At 37.6% G+C, this 16,062-nt stretch overlaps 1 protein-coding gene across 2 annotated transcripts in view; it reads left to right on the plus strand.

The window, feature by feature from the left end:
* The window catches only part of tpk1 (thiamin pyrophosphokinase 1), a 79,824-nt gene that overhangs the window by 10,434 nt on the left and 53,328 nt on the right, over positions 1-16,062 (plus strand). For both annotated transcript variants that reach the window (XM_003443590.5, XM_005471743.4), the window contains exon 4: positions 8,344-8,413. In XM_003443590.5, coding sequence (XP_003443638.1) covers positions 8,344-8,413 — 70 coding nt within the window. The remainder of the gene's footprint in view (positions 1-8,343; positions 8,414-16,062) is intronic.

Here is a 16,062-nt window from a genome sequence, read left to right on the forward strand (position 1 = left end):
TATGTACACACACAGTCAGAGCCTTACCCTGTAGGTTATACATGCTTATTAAAAGGCAAGTAAGCTCTGGTTATTTGTCTGTACAGTCCAGACTCTAAATTACAAAGAAATGGGTGAAAGGCAGGTACATCCTGGACTGGTCGCCAGTCTATCACTAGGCCTGCAATGTGAGTACATGAATCCTGTGGTGTTTTTCATCAATGACAAGATGTTAATATGAGTACAGAGCATTGTCAAATGTGAAATTCTAAAAAGCCATTCACTTAGGGAGCTGCCATTGTATATCACCCTAAAGGTTTTCTCACTCCTGTGAAAATCTTGCTTACACATATAAAGTTTGCAAATAACTCAAACTTCTGTGAAAAGGGCAGAAAATTTAATGCAGAATGGGCTGTACAATCCTATTCAAACACAGAGTAGTTGCACAGTACAAGCTCACTGAATGGCTCCACTTTAGCACACTCAGAAAAGCAGTTATGGCCAAGGGCATTTTGATCGTTGTTGTTGAAGATGAGTAGAATTGTGCTCAGTCACTTTCACATCAGCAACCTGCTGGTCACAAGTTTGCTGGCAGTTTATGGACCAAGGAAATCTCTTAGATTTCAGCCACTTTCTTGTGGTAACTAGGGGACATGCAAGGACTCCATGAATAGTCTGAGTCACTTTATCAGAGTATAAAACAAAAAGAAACTCAGAAAATATGTGTGTAAGACTAGTTGTTAAAAGATTAAAAATAGATTAAAAATAGATTTTTGAACAAAAGTAGAGCGTCAGACTCCCTAAGGTGTTGCTTATTAGATGCATTGATGCATAGAGTTATGCTAGCTGACTGTGATGTATTAAATATATAAACCAGGCAGTGTCATGATAACCCACATCCTATAGCTTTGTTTATTTATTTATTTTTATTTTTATTTTTAATCACTGATCAAAAACAGCATCGCTCTGAACTAGAATAACTTTAAAATTCTCATTTATTTGAGCTGGATCACTGGTTTTCCCTCAGTTTTGATGATCACCTGAAAAAAACAATAAAACCGTACGCTTGTTAATATATGAAATAATGTCATTAGCAAACTCACGTAGTCATGGAGGAAGGTTAGTAAACAAAATAACTTTGAAGGCAAACGTGTGATTAAAACCACTTCAGGTGGAATTTTAATGAACGCGGCTTTGATATTCTTATCAACTTAGCAAAAACCCAAGAGGCACCTTCGCTTTATCCATCACACAGCAGCTGTATAGTAAGAAATATGTTGCTCGCTTTATTTTTGCCTTTGCATAAGAGAACCTGTGAAAAGTGTTTAATGACACAAGACAAACCAATCTTCCTGATGAGATTTCACACCAAAACGTGCCTGCTACCCAACATGATGAAGATTGCTTTTTCTTTTTTTTTTGGAGGGGGGGGTCTTAAGGGAGAAGAAAAAGTGATGAAGTAAATGCATAACAAAACAACATTAGAAACAATATATGTATGTGTCTATAGTTATATATAATTATATAAAGAAAAAAAATATACAAATGAGTGTGTGCGTTAATATATATATATATATCCCCCAAAATCTGTCTATCCCATTAAATTCTCATTAATCTGTTGAATGTCTTGAGTGAATTTTCTTCACACTTTTAAATCTGATTACATTTTGATGGCCAGAGTTTTTTAATTACTGGAAAATGTAACACAAATAGAGGGATTAAATAGTAAAGCAATGACCGCATCTTCACTGCACTCTGTTCTCCTGTAACCTAGGAGAACATGCTGACACTAATCTTTGGTGTTCATCTAATAGGTAGCTTCAGGGTCTTGACTATGTAAGTCATTAGACTGACTGACATGTGTTTAAACTGCAGCTTCACCTGGTGGGGCACACAGCTGCAAGGTGACAATTTTGTTAGTTATCACGTTCAATTCTCTGCAGTATGACGGGCGCAAGAATCATAAAAATCATCAAAAAGAGCAAGTGCACCATTTGGCAGCAGCTGAAAACATGATGCAGCTTGGTTGTGTCATGTGATGATTTGTGCATTTGGTTGTGCTAAGAAAGTGTTACTTAGAAAAAAACATTGATGAAAAAAGTGATTTCGGGTGCTTTCTGAAGTGCCACAACCAATGCTGTGGTTTTGATGTCAAATTGTGAGGCTCTCTTGAACACAAAAAGAGTCTTGATCAGTTTTGGTCTTGGCAGCAGTGCACACTGGGACTTCAAGAAGTTTTGACAAGATGATGATTGTGTCTGAGTGGCGCTTCTCAGATCTCTCATGGTTCGATGGTAAACACAGTTGTGGCAAGTTTATCATCCCATGCTTGATGTGCGATGCATTTTTAATTTTGTTTTTGGCTAAGCAGATGCCTGCATGCGCATGAGGGTGTCTGAGTGTGAGCCACTCTCCAAATGGCTGTTCACCTGGAGGCATCATAGCCAGGTCTCCACCCTTACATACACAAACATCCGGAGTCTCTCACAAACATGCACACACTTTCAGGTCCTCTGATCTGGTGCCCCTGGGCCCCCCCACCCCTCATTACCTGTGGGAGAGGTAGAGCAGCAGGGAGCACAGCAGCGATGGAGGCTACAAGAGCGCAAAGCTGATCAAAGGGGAAACTCATTTACTGGTGCCAAGTGTAATGTTGTGAAGTGAGATCAACCTGCTTATCTCACCAACCCAACCTTTCACTCATCATCAGTCACCCGCTCACTCATTCACTCAGTCACGCATTTACTTGCTTTGAGATCCCTCACTTGCTCATTGAACAGCAACACAAACAAGCAGTTTAGCAAATCAAGGTGATTCAGTGAAGGTGACCCTGTCTGCAAAACAAAACTGACCTGTGTTGGCTACAAGTGCATCAATCAATCATTTGATGACGTTGAGCAGCTTGCTAAAGTTGAAGGTTGCGAACATCACCCATCAGGAAGCTGAATATCAGCCTTGCCAGTGAGAAGCATTTATGAACACATCAGATGGAGCTAATAGGTATGTGGAGAATTCAAAGAGAGAAGCCATTAGCAAGGTTGGAGCTCCAAAAATTCCAACAAGACTTTCAAAGACGGATGGGCATAAAAAGATTTGAAAATTTACCACCTAGAGTAATAAAGGGAAGGCTAGAGTAGTGTAAGAAGTATCAGAGTTGAGTTATAGAAAATGAGATGGTTGTGCAGGGAATCAATCATATTTGAGGAAAGGTGTGGGGTGCATAGTGGATCTGAGGACAGGGTGAAATATGGAGGGGGGAGGTGGTATGATAGATGAAGTGAGGGTGTCGAGGCATCATAATAAGGATAATAATCTTTTCACCACTCGTCGTGACCGTTTGCCCTCTCCTGTACAGAGCTAAAGCCCCAACCTGACAGGTATTAATCCTCCTAGCAAAAACCCATCAATACAGGCTTGCTGTATGTACAATATAAAATATATATATATATATATGTATACACATTTATAGCACAGTCACACGTGAGCATATGCGGGTGTTTCCACATCGTACCTAAAGCAGCATCACAGTTTGTCAAAAACCTGGTAAAATTACAGGTTTAGTAACGTGTGTGTGGAAGTGCAGAGTGAATGACAAGTCAGGATGGCTTGGAAGCCTGCAGGGAGGGATTAGAGTCAGTAGTTTATTTACAAGGTCATCTCCTCTTCATTTCTTCTGCTGTCCCCACTCAGCTCACATCATATTGCCATCAGCAATGATGAGAGATCTACAGTGGCACCCAGACGTTTGGGTCCCTAGCATTTTTCTTACTGTGAGTCTGAGCGAGTCAAAGGTGGCCTAATTTCCAAAAGGAATTCTTTAATATTTTAATTGTTTTTATTTTTTTTCTCCAGATTTATTTTATTTCTGTCTTTCACAGTTTGAAATAATAAAAAAAGCTAAGAAGTCCCCCCAAACGTTTTTCCACAGCACATTGTGAGTATACAATAACTTACATTTGGTAAGCTTGTAAGCACTTTTTGTAGAGATAAGAGTCTTTCGATTCCTTTTTAAAGGATTTTCTATTATTATTCACTACAAAAGGCTTCTAGTTGTGTGCCCTGCTTGGTCCCCGCATGCACTCCTTTTTGGATGTCTATCCACAGACTTTCAGTCATGTCTTACCTAAAGAGTCGCCCATCTTTAGATGGTCCATTGCAAGGGTTTAGAGGATGATTTTCCTGTTATAGAAGCCATCCCCTTCATTCTTTTTTCAGCATTTTTAGACAATATGAAGTTTGATAACAAAATTTGCTGATTTTGATTGAATCCATTCTTCACTCTGCCAATGAACTCTTTCCTGTCCCACTGACTGGACTAAACACAAGCTCAAAGAATGATTAATTTACCAATGTGCTTCCACCAAACTTCTTCAGCCTTTTCTTAAAATCCAAATGTGTTTTTGCTTCAAAAATACAGAAAAAAAAAAACTGTTATAACTTTATCAGTCCACAGACCCTGTTTCCAAGATACATTAGGATTGTTACACCACCACTACAGAGGCTTCAAAATCTTCTTCAAGGCCTCTTTTGGAGAAATAATCGATTTGCCATTCTGCTCATCCTGTGAGCAATTTTCTTGGAAAGTTCTCTTACAGATCTTAGCATGACCTCCACATATTTGTTAATTTCTAATTCTTAACTGGATTATTAAATGAGCAAGTGGCTACCCAAAAACCATTTTTCGTCTTTTCTCTATGGGCATCAATTATTTTCAGAATGCTAGGCAGCTGCTTAGAGGAACCCGTGACTGCTGATTGATAGGACAAGGTCTAAGCACTATGTATAACTTTGAAATTTGCATCCTGTGTCCTTTTAGCTTTTGAACAAGCCATAGCCTTAACAGAGTAATTAAGGTCTGAGACCTTGGTAAAAGTTATGAAAGCTTGAACTCTGTCCGAACTTTAGCATAGCGCTCTTTCGCTCTTTCCTTTGAAATTATACAAAATAAAAATAATAATGTAGAAAGTAATATTTAATATTTAACATTATGCCTTTTGGACATCAGTTTAACAGTGACATAAATTCTGGGTGCCCAAAACTTTCATGCCGCTGTGTTTGTATGTATGTGAATGAGCTTGTTAAGCTCAAATGCCCTGATGTGAAGGAGAAGATGAGTTAATTGTTGTATTTGTGGTCATCTTCAAACAACAGTTTATTATTTTCAGTGTAAGAATGACAGTAATTGGATTTTACTGCCTGTGGATAGAGTGCAGATGGAGAGATAATCTTTCTCAAGTTCAGTTTACCCACTTGAGCCATTTGCTGTGATGAAGACTAATGGGACATTGAGAAATCTGTTGTATGCACATTTCTGACTCTAAAGGATTTGTGTCAAGAATAGCAATGTTAAAACAGAAGAACTCACTTTCTGAGTGTTTGACATGCAGAAATGAAGCAAAGGCCTTCACAGTGGCAGTTTAGGGGGAAAAAAAATACAGGTTACCATAGAAAATTAGCCGGTGAGTCACAGGCATTTGGTCCAACCTAGTCCCAAGGGCTGAAGCTAATTCAGTTTACTTCAGCATGGCCACACCGTATCATGTATAAAAAATGGGGATAATCAGGGACGTGTCAGCTGACTGTCTGACCAAATAAATGCTCCTCAAGCAAGTTTCTGACCACTGGAAATGTTTTGGAGGAATATATTTCAGGCCTCTACATCAGTTGATATTTAACATGCAAACATTCTCACTATAATACACTATAATACACCTGTCTGTGTGTCTGCAAACACCTCTTGCAAGATGATCATTCACCAAGAAATCATTGTATTTGCAGCAAAATGTTATAGGACACTTTCTTAACCCATTTACTCAAAATAGACTGTAATTATAACAAATTAATTGGTCGCCTATTGAGCAGAATCAGAGTCATGCAACAGGTAGTTTCTAGCTTGCTTAACAAATACCTAGATTTTTGGTTTTGTGCTGTAGCACCACTGCTCAATTGTTATTATTTTATGAGATTGCTTTTTTTAACTCATCTCTGTAAACTGTCCTTATTTTAAGTCAGGCAGGAGGTTGTACTGTAAAAACTATCTTTTATAAAATTTTCTATTTGCATTTGAAAGTCATGTAACATTAAAATGGACTTTTAGACAGTACTGAGAGTACTGCACATCTAAACCAGTATTGTCTAGGAGAAGTCTCCCGCTCTCAAGTGTTGCTGAGTGACGGACTGGCAGCTCTTTTTCTTACTACTCAGAGAGAATGTGTCGAGATTACCGGATCACTACAAGTAAAATAAATATAGCCACGCTATTGCATGTAATAATCATTGCTACAAATGACAATATATCATTTTGAAACATTTTTCTGATGTTGGTAAGGCTTTTAGATTTACTGTAACCATATGTGTTTGTACGCTTAAACTGAATGCAATACAGACAGAGCTGCAAAAACAACAACTGACTGACAGACAGAAGTTTCTGTTCTCAAATTTGTGTGAAGTCTGAAAATTATTCAGTGTCTATGTGTGTGTGCAGATACTTATACACAGATAATGACTGATAGCTTTACAGTCTGTCACCGGTCTTAAAGGAAAGTTTCTGTTTTTCAAGAAGTTGTCATTTGAAAAGTTTCTCAGCCTTTGCTCTCTGTCAGAGATAATGAGTCATTTACATTCCAATCATTTCTTGACGCGAAACATCGGCAGCAGGTGGTGAAGGTTATGAATAAAAGCAGTACCTTCAGTATAAGTGTCTTATTTACATCAGTGCAAATGCATCTGCGTTGTCGCTTTTTAAGAGCTAAGGGTGAGGAGAGTTAGACTCAGAATGTGAGAATAATCATTCTTCTCCTTTTATCTCGCTAATTGCGTCCAATTTAGCGTACGCGCGAATGTGATTTACAGTATGTAGGTGTGATGTACATTGTTAAGTCCTTCACGTATTTTTAGGGGCCATGGTGCTGCTGATGTGTTAAAAGTTGTGCCGTATGTAAAAGTAATGGAAGTCGGTTTTAGCACCTATTTCAAGTTGACACTGTTGTATATCTGTTGTATTTCTTGTCACAGTTCACTCAGTATGTGCATGTATGATGTGTGAAAATCAGTGTGTCTTTCCCCAGGAGTGTGAGGTTTTTTCCTTTCTTTTTACACCACAGCCAAACATCTTTTCAGCACTATTTAGTTAATAATGAAACACCTAGGAATGCAAAGTAATATTCAAACGCTAAATACCACTTTATTTAGACTAATGTCTTCTTTTCTAAGTTCACATTAAATCTGAAGTAAACTTTTGGGGGTTTCGTGTTCCAAAGACAACACAGAGTTATATCAAGCATATGAAAAGTACGGGGTTGGGGGAATGGACACAGTTCTTGAAAAGAAAGCTTTGGAGACATAAAAATGCACGAGTGTTGCCCGTCTCTGTGGTGCAGGCTTTAGTTAGTTTTAAACAAGGTGAAAGTAAAACTTTGGCTGATCCTTTGAAGTTTTCCCTTGTGTGAACACAGCAGCCCTAAACAGAAAAGGGCTCTTAAAAAATAGGTTGCGTGTTAAATTTGAATAGAATAGAAGCAGGGAGAGAGAGAGAGAGCATACATTTGCAAATGGTTTGCATCTAATTTAGTGCAACTTGAATAATATTTTAAGAATGGCAAATAATCCCATCATTTGAGTGTTACTTAAAGCTAAAAAGATAAGTGCTCTTTCGCTGCCTTTCCCTTTTAAAGGGTCAAATAGCTTTAACCATAATGCTTTGCTGGCACTGTGAAACGCGCCGCTCGTAATGTTTTCATTGGGAGAAAGTGGTTTCTTTCTAAATAATTTGGACCTTATTCAAACTTTGTACATTTCTGCAATGATTGAAGTAAATCCATTTATCAAAAAGCCTTGGGAATGCTGATGTTGGCGTTCAAAGTACTTTGTTAAAAATAACACATTGTTAATGTTATATAAGTCCCTTTTTGTATAAATTTGTTTTTCGGAAAAAAAAACACTTGACACATTTTGAAAGGAAACTTTTCGGTGATAAAAAGAGCGAGTGTGAATTAGATTTATTAGACGTGACAGTAGAAAGATGTCGCGTGTGAGCTGGTTCCTAATGATAGCATATCTAAATATACAAGCTCCTTAATTATTTTAATTTTCACATTTCTGTGAAATGGCACATTTCTTAATTATGGTAATGAGGCGTATGGAAAAAAAATTAAAGTTATGCATATATATGGTAATATAAAAATTGACTCAAGAAATCCTGACGTGACCGTATCCAGGTTACTGATCCATAAGAGACTTGATCGACACTACATGTGTGTTTGTAAAGGTTTGAAGAGAAACTTGTTGCACCTTTAGAGGAAATTATAGAAATATGCACCATTTATTTCAAACAAACTAGATAAATATGCATCTTTCTTTCTATAGCTCTCTTGAGGGCATGTGCTGATGGAGCTGCTAATCACCTTCATAACATCACAGCTGGGGATCGCGACAGGTGAGGCGACCTCGTGTCACATTTGCATTAGTTAATATGTGCTTTCTCTGAAGTGCCTTTGTTTTTGTGCTTGCTTGTATGATTTGGAGAATTTTAATTACACAAAGGAATTGCACGCTGTTTAGATATTTTTTTCCAAGTGCTGTGTTTTGGGTTCAGCAGCTGTGTGTCTGGTTTCTGTGACTTCTGTGCATGACTCTACGCCTGCTCTCCAGCTCAGATGTATCCTGTATGTGTGCCACATGTGTGTTTCTGACAGAGTATTTTAGGAGTGCATTCTGCTGCGACATTTGTGTGCGCGTGTGCGTGTGAGGCTAATGGAGGACTGCTGTCAGGTCAGAGATGGATCTGGGGATCACTGGGTCCCTGAAGTGTTCAGGCTTTCACATTAACACCCAGCATGTGACCACGAGCCTGTGTTTTGTCAGGGTGTGAATGGGATGTTGTGTGTGTTTGTCTGTCGACGTGCATGTTCTTTCACTTCTTTCATGTAACAACCTTTCAAGTTGTAGACATCTCTTTAATGTCTTTTAGGCCCATTAACTTCCTCACCCAAAAACTTATATTAGTCCTTGAAAAGAGAAAATACATTAATCGATTTTTTTTTAAATTTTCAAACCAAAAAAATGTAGTTATGCCAGACATATTATTTATTTATCTTTATTCACTTTTGTTCGGTCAAATATGTCAGTTTGGTAAAAGCAAGCTAGTTAGAGTTATAGCATGGGGTCATGAATTTTACACTTTTCAGCCACCTTATTAGTTACACGTTATTAGTACCAGGTTGGACCATTTTTTGCTTTCAGAACTGAATGTTTCAGAAATTGAGACTCATGAGACCAGGAGATGTTTTTTCAATTTTCTGTTTATTTTTTTTGGTGAACCCATACAAGTTTTAGCCTCCGTTTCCTGTTCTTAGCTGACAGGAAGCATACCAGGTGTGGTCTTCTGCTGCTGTAGCCCATCTCCTTCATTGTTAGCTGTGTTGTGCATTCATAGATGCTCTTCTGCATATCTTGTGAGAAGTGGTCCCTACTTTAAGTTGATATTAAAGTAACATATTTATATTATATATTTTCTCTTTTTCAGACCATTCCAGAGATATGTGCAGTAAATTCTTCACTTGACCATCACTTGACCATATCGACCTGTCTGGATGTGTTTGGTTGTTTGCATATTTGCGTTAATGAGTAGCTGAACAGGTGTACCTTATAAAGTGGCTGCGTGTAGTGTTGTAAATTCTAGCAATTTATTCAAAAATAGCAGCTTACCTGGATTATCTGTAACTCTGCAAAACAGACTAAGAACAAGAAAAATATGAGTGAAATAAAAAAGAGTAAAAGTATAATTGGATTGATTAAAAATGTTAATTTATGTCCAGTGCACTGCTGCATGATCAGGACAAATGTAAGCAGAAAACCAATAAAATGTTATTTTCCAGCCACAGTAATGGCTAAAAAATTATAGTTACAAATGACTGCTGCAAATATGAAACAACAAAACTGCCATTTCAGTTCAGTGTTATAACAAAGTGTTTTGAGCAAGACAATTTCATCTGATCAATACTATAAACATGGTGAGGTAAAAAACTGCATGCTGCAGGTTGACTGCAGTGCAATTTACCATATATTATGACAGTGCTCAAACAGCAACTATCATTTCTAATAAGCTAGTAAGACAGTGTCTTTTGTGTATTTTTTGCTCTGCTTTAGAAATAAAGCAAGCTATATATAGATATATAGATAGATAGATCTGTGTTGTATGTCTGTCAAATACGCCATGTGAATCTTGATGGCAGAAGCATTGCACTTAGTTCTGTGTAGTTGTGTGACACAGCAGATTCATCATCTGACCCCTCAGCTCGAGCTCTGTCAGCAGCCTGTACGGTGGAGCTGTCAGCTATGCCCGCCTTTTAGCCTGAGTGCTCCCAACACTAACAGCATCTGTCCTCAAAAGTTATGCATTACACTGCTGGGAGAGTGCGGGAGAGGAGGGAAGACAGGGAAGGGATGCTTATGGGTGTGGAAGTGTTTATCAATCACCAGCAAGTTAAGATGTATTTAACCCAACATTACCATAACTAATGGACTACAGAGAGGGATAGAAAAGGAGGAAGGGCTAGAGAAATGCAGGTAATCAATCAAAGCCAAATTTTATGAGAGCATAACGGTGCTGGAACACAGACAAGTGCAGCAACTTTCCCATGTATCAAATATAATTCAGCAGTGTGAGGTATGAGGGAGATAAATAGGAAGAAAAAAGCAGAAGAAATGTATTGAAAACAGAGAGAAGTTGAAGATAAAGATGTACATACAGTACGCATGCTCTTCTATAGTAATGTGGGAGTGCACGTTGAGCTTTCCCCGAATTATGTGTAAACACATGATAGATTTTCTTTTCTTTTCTTTTTTAATTATCATTTACATACAGAGCAAATTGTACTCAAAAATAACAAAGCTGTTAGTTCAGTGTTATAAACTCTCACTTGGAGATCAGCAGACTCATAAAATGATTAATCCCTTCAAACTCCTGCAAGTAATCCTGAAAAATTGCACTGCTTCACTATGGGGGCACATTCATACTCGTGCCCCCATAGTGAAGAACGATAGGACTAGGACTGCACAGTCGAATTTGAATCTTGATCATAATTTTGTTTTCTTACAATTAAATGAACATTATTAAGTAATAATAAAAAATGCCTGCTGAGCCAATTAAAATGCAAAGCAAAAGCAACCCTAAAACTATGCCTGATGATGTGCCTGCATGTGCCAATCAAAACTGTGCCCTGTACCTATGCCGCTTGATGTCTCCTGGATGAGTAACACTACATTATAAGACAGAAATCCATCCATTCATCAATCCATCCTCTTCCACTTATCCATTTCACGGTCGGGCATACAACAATCATCGATTCAAATGTCTGTAACAGCAGAAGGTGAAGAGCTTTTTTCTCAAAGCGAATACTTCCGATTTAGTGATCAACCAAACATATGTCATCCCCTCACGCAGTGATTTACTCTAACTGGCAATACCGCCACTGTACAGTATGCAAAACATCACATGGAAGGAAAAACGGATCTCACAGATGTTGAATACTTTTCTCTGGATTTTTTCTTCACATCCATTATGCAGGTACACTTTCTATTTTGCTTCTAAGAGCGGGACTTAATAAACGGGAATGTAGAACAAGGTTAATGAGAAAGCCGAGTGGTTTTTCTTTTTCTTTATTTTTTAGAGATGCACTGAATTTAGGTGAATTTGGAGGACCAATTTTATTTTGCTGTAGTAAGAATGTAGAACAACATCAATGTGAAAGCAGCGTTTAAATGAGAGTCCATTAAGAACATTTTTGTCACTAAAATCAAGGTAAGATTGTGAGAAATAGTAGTGATCTCAATATTGATTAAAATAATTGTGAGTATCCTTTTGGCCATAATCAGTGTCTGGTGCTGGGATGTTGGGGGTAAATCTTTGAGTTGCAGAATGGGGTTTATGGATTTTCTTGTCCTTCAGTTTGACCATATTTTCTGCTTTGTTTGCCAGTGAAGACGAAATTTGTGTCAGATTTATGGGAGAAAAGGGTCTTAAATTTGACTTCTGTGGAATTGCATTGTTTGTATGGTTTTTAAAAAGAAATTCAAAATTGAAATTTTCCAGCAATGCGATTTTATTAATGCTTTCCTTGAAATGTGGACGATGTCAAACCATAAAAGGTGAAGTGAGACTTTGTGGGGTTTTTTGCACATATATGGCTGTGACTATGATTTCCATCAAAAAATAATGAGAATAATGTTTCTGGTCAACCTTCACATTCTTCTGTACTGCCACAAGAGCAGAGTGGGTGGACGGCCTCCTACAGTTAAAAGAAAGGCGCCACGTAATCTTCTGTCAAAACAGGCTTAATGGTAGACATTAGGGATGTAGAGAGGAGGGGGTGCTTCAGGCAAAGGCTCTCTGCCTCTCATGATGAGTCAAACGACAATGATTCTACTCGGTGAGAGAAGGCAAATGGTGCATATTTTTGATTTCTCCATGAAGCATGCATCTATATATATATTTTTTCCATCTTATTTTAAAGTGTTCACTCTGAGCTTATGTAAGACAGAGAAACATTCTGATATCATGCATTATTGATTTTCTATTAGCCGGTTTCCAGCTGAAGTTTATATATTCCTCTAACTCTGTTTTTAAACCTAAATACATTTCTTTCTGACGTGCATGCCCCGAATCATTCTATTTAACCAAGTGCTAATTTCTTAGAAATGTGGGTCAGCTGTTTGTTCTCTTCTGGTATTGCATCTCCAATTCCCCTTTTACATATTTAAGTGCAGCATGCTTAGGTCCTCTAAATATTCCTGACGGTGTTGTTTATGCATACATGCTTTTTACTCTGTCCATGTTACGTTTTTAGGTTGTCCTCTATCTTGCTCCACCTTAGGTTGGGATTATACTCTCCAAGTCTCTTAGTCTGTTGGGGTGCACTCCTGAGAATGTAGTTTAAAAATAATCTTGTTTATTGTAACAACAAGTTGTGGATTACTGATATGCGCTCAGCCCAGCTCTGCTTAAATCAAAAGAACCTTTTGTATTAGTACCTAGTTGGATCAACTCGCCATGGATCACCACGACTTAACACGACTTACTACCTAATGTACATTGTTGTCGTCCCGTGACGTAATTAGTATGTAAAACAAACACTACAGCAAAGGTAGATGTCAAGGTAACACAATACCTGGTGCTAGGTCTCTGGTTGAAAAATGGCAATTCTGAATTTCATAAACGAGACGCTCTCATGACTCATCGAGTAACCCTACTGACCAGCCAATTGGTGGTGTGCAGTCTGACGTCACATTTTAGTACCTGCTTGGATCACTTGGAACACTGGGCAAGTAGGTACTGAAAAAGTACCTGGTACCAGCTTCTATTACCTAAGAGAAAACCCTGAAACTATGGCTAGTGATATATATACATACTATATATAAGGAATATATATTCATATATAAGGAAACACTGCACTTATTTATAAGGCAGTGCTGTGTAGACAGCTGTAATGAGTTACAATCCCAATTCCCAAAAAGCCAGGACAGTGTGTATAATGTGAATAAAAACAAAATGCAATGATTTGCGAACCTCATAAACCTGTATTTTATTCACAGTACAGTGGAAAAAAATCAATATTAAGCAAAGGCGGGAAAAACAGGAAAAAAGGTCATTTTCTACTATGAAGCCATGCAATTGTAATAGACGCAGGTATCTATATGTATGTGGTTTAGCCATGTCTTTCTAAAAGTTTTGTCAGGCAAGAATTTGCCTCAAAAAACATGTCATCTGTTATATGTTGCTATATGTATCTTTCAGCATTGATGGTGCCAATTCCATCGGCAGTAATGCACCCAGATACCATCAGAGATGCACGCTTTTTAAACTGAGGACTGATATTGTAAAAAACCTGATGGTCCCTCTCCTCTTTAATCTGGTGGACGCAGTTTTCCAAAAGAAAAATTCTAATTTTTATTAATCTGATCACAGAACAGTTTCTGCTTTGCCTCAGTCCATTTTACATGAGCTTTCTCCGAGAGAAGATAGAACTTTAGGCTACACTTGTAGATGTCATGGCAAACAGTGATTCACAGACAATGACTTCTGAGCCCGTGCAGTTATTTCCAAGACCTAACTATGCCTGTTTTTTATGTTATTATCCTATTGATTCTCGGCCTTGTCCACTGCACAGAGATTCTTTTAATTCTGTACTTTAGATGAGATATTCATTTCACAATTTTACAGTGACCCACAATTTGTGTTTTTTCCTGCGATTTTTCTCTGCCTCTCTAAGACGCTCTTTTTATCCCCAGTAATGTTGCTCACCTGTTGCCAATTAATCTAATTAGATGCAAAATGTGTCCCTCCAGCTGTTTCTTTTTAGTACCACTTACTTTTCCAGCCTTCCAGAGATGTGTTGCACCCATCAAATTCAAAATGAGATAATATTTTTCCCTCCAGTTCGGAATTGGGATTGCAATTAAAATATCGATCACAATAATTGTAATATTTGAGGCCTTAGTTGGTTCATCCTGCATTATGACATTGTACTGTAATATTGTTAAGGATATTGTTAATTGTCTTTCGGCACTAACACTAACTATTAAGCATCTGACTTCATATAAATAAACTTTTACAAGAAGAGCATTCATGGGTTTTTTGCCTTTCCATCAGCTCTGACACGTCTGGGTTTTCTTGCATAATAATAAATAATAAATAAATAAATTGCCTCTTTCAAATAAATTGATTTTGTTTATAATGTCTGCATCAAATCTAACACTGTGAGACAAGATGATGTCAAGAGCTGGATGAACAGCTTGAGGAGTATGGCTAAATGTGGATGGAGGTAATTGAACACAAGCAGTTTATAACATTTGCAGCTAGTGGTGTATGTGATGTTAATAAAATATGAGGACATATGCTTGTGTTATTGTGACTCTTTTTGACTAGTCTGTATGTAAAGGTGAATTTTATAGCGTAGTTATATCACCATATCAAGGTCTATTCATTTTGGTTTATTGAAGATAATGCTGTCCGCCTCAGCAAATGAAGTTGTCAAAAGCAGAAGTACTTTTTTATAAGCCTGAGTGGTGGATAGATATCTTTGACAGCCTCTCTTTTTATTTCTCTCATTTTCATATATTCTACATTCCACTGATGCCTTGCGATTTTTATTCTTTATGTGTGCCTGACAGGAAAGCACCTGCATGTGTGATGTAGACAGGACCACATGTTGGTTGAATTCTAATACAGATGTGATCAGAAAGGATTAAAAGACAAATATGTTGATATTATATAGTCCCTTTACTTTAATGTAGGTCATATTCACACATTTGGAAACTGTTTAATTGAGTTTCAGGTATTCTGTGACCAAATCAGGGTCAAATGCCAGCAATTTATTTAGCATGACTACGTATAACCCTTAATGCAAAACTGGCTCTGTCTTCACCTGCGATTCTCCTACACTCCTGATGAAGTTTGTCTATTACAGACTGATTGAAAATTCTCCCCAGTCTTTATTGCTCTGTGTTGGAAATTGACATGCTGAGTCGAGTTGATGAGCACAGGGAACTGGGCTTTGCCTTTTAATATGAGAGCTTTGCACTTCTGTTTCTACATAATGCGGTGTGCTACATTTTGTTAAGTTTATTGTATTAGAATTGTAGCAATTAAGGATAATTAAAATTACAACTGTCCTTTTTTTATAGTACAGCTAGTAGCCCTAAGAGTAATACAGAGAGTTAATAAACCTAGAAGATGTGGTTTGGGTGTGACAGGTATGTAGTTATTAGAAGCCTGCAGATATTTAACTCATTAACTTTGGGATCAGACACAATTGAATCACATAAAGAAATCTAATTTTATAGATGTACACATGTATGCTTTCAGCATCATGCCACATCGAGACAGGAGGGTTTCCGGTGTTTCGATATAGACGTATGCGTAGATGTGTTAGACACACATGTACACCAACATGCAAGTAAGATCACACTCATGTGCTTTGAGGTTTTGATAATTGGAATTTTTGCTGCAGTGGGATAATAAGAACTCTATTAACACTGATTGATTTTTTTAAGGCCTGTGCTTGCATAACTACCCATTATGAAACC

Source organism: Oreochromis niloticus, linkage group LG9 (genome assembly GCF_001858045.2).
Source record: "Oreochromis niloticus isolate F11D_XX linkage group LG9, O_niloticus_UMD_NMBU, whole genome shotgun sequence".
Classification (NCBI taxonomy): domain Eukaryota; kingdom Metazoa; phylum Chordata; class Actinopteri; order Cichliformes; family Cichlidae; genus Oreochromis; species Oreochromis niloticus.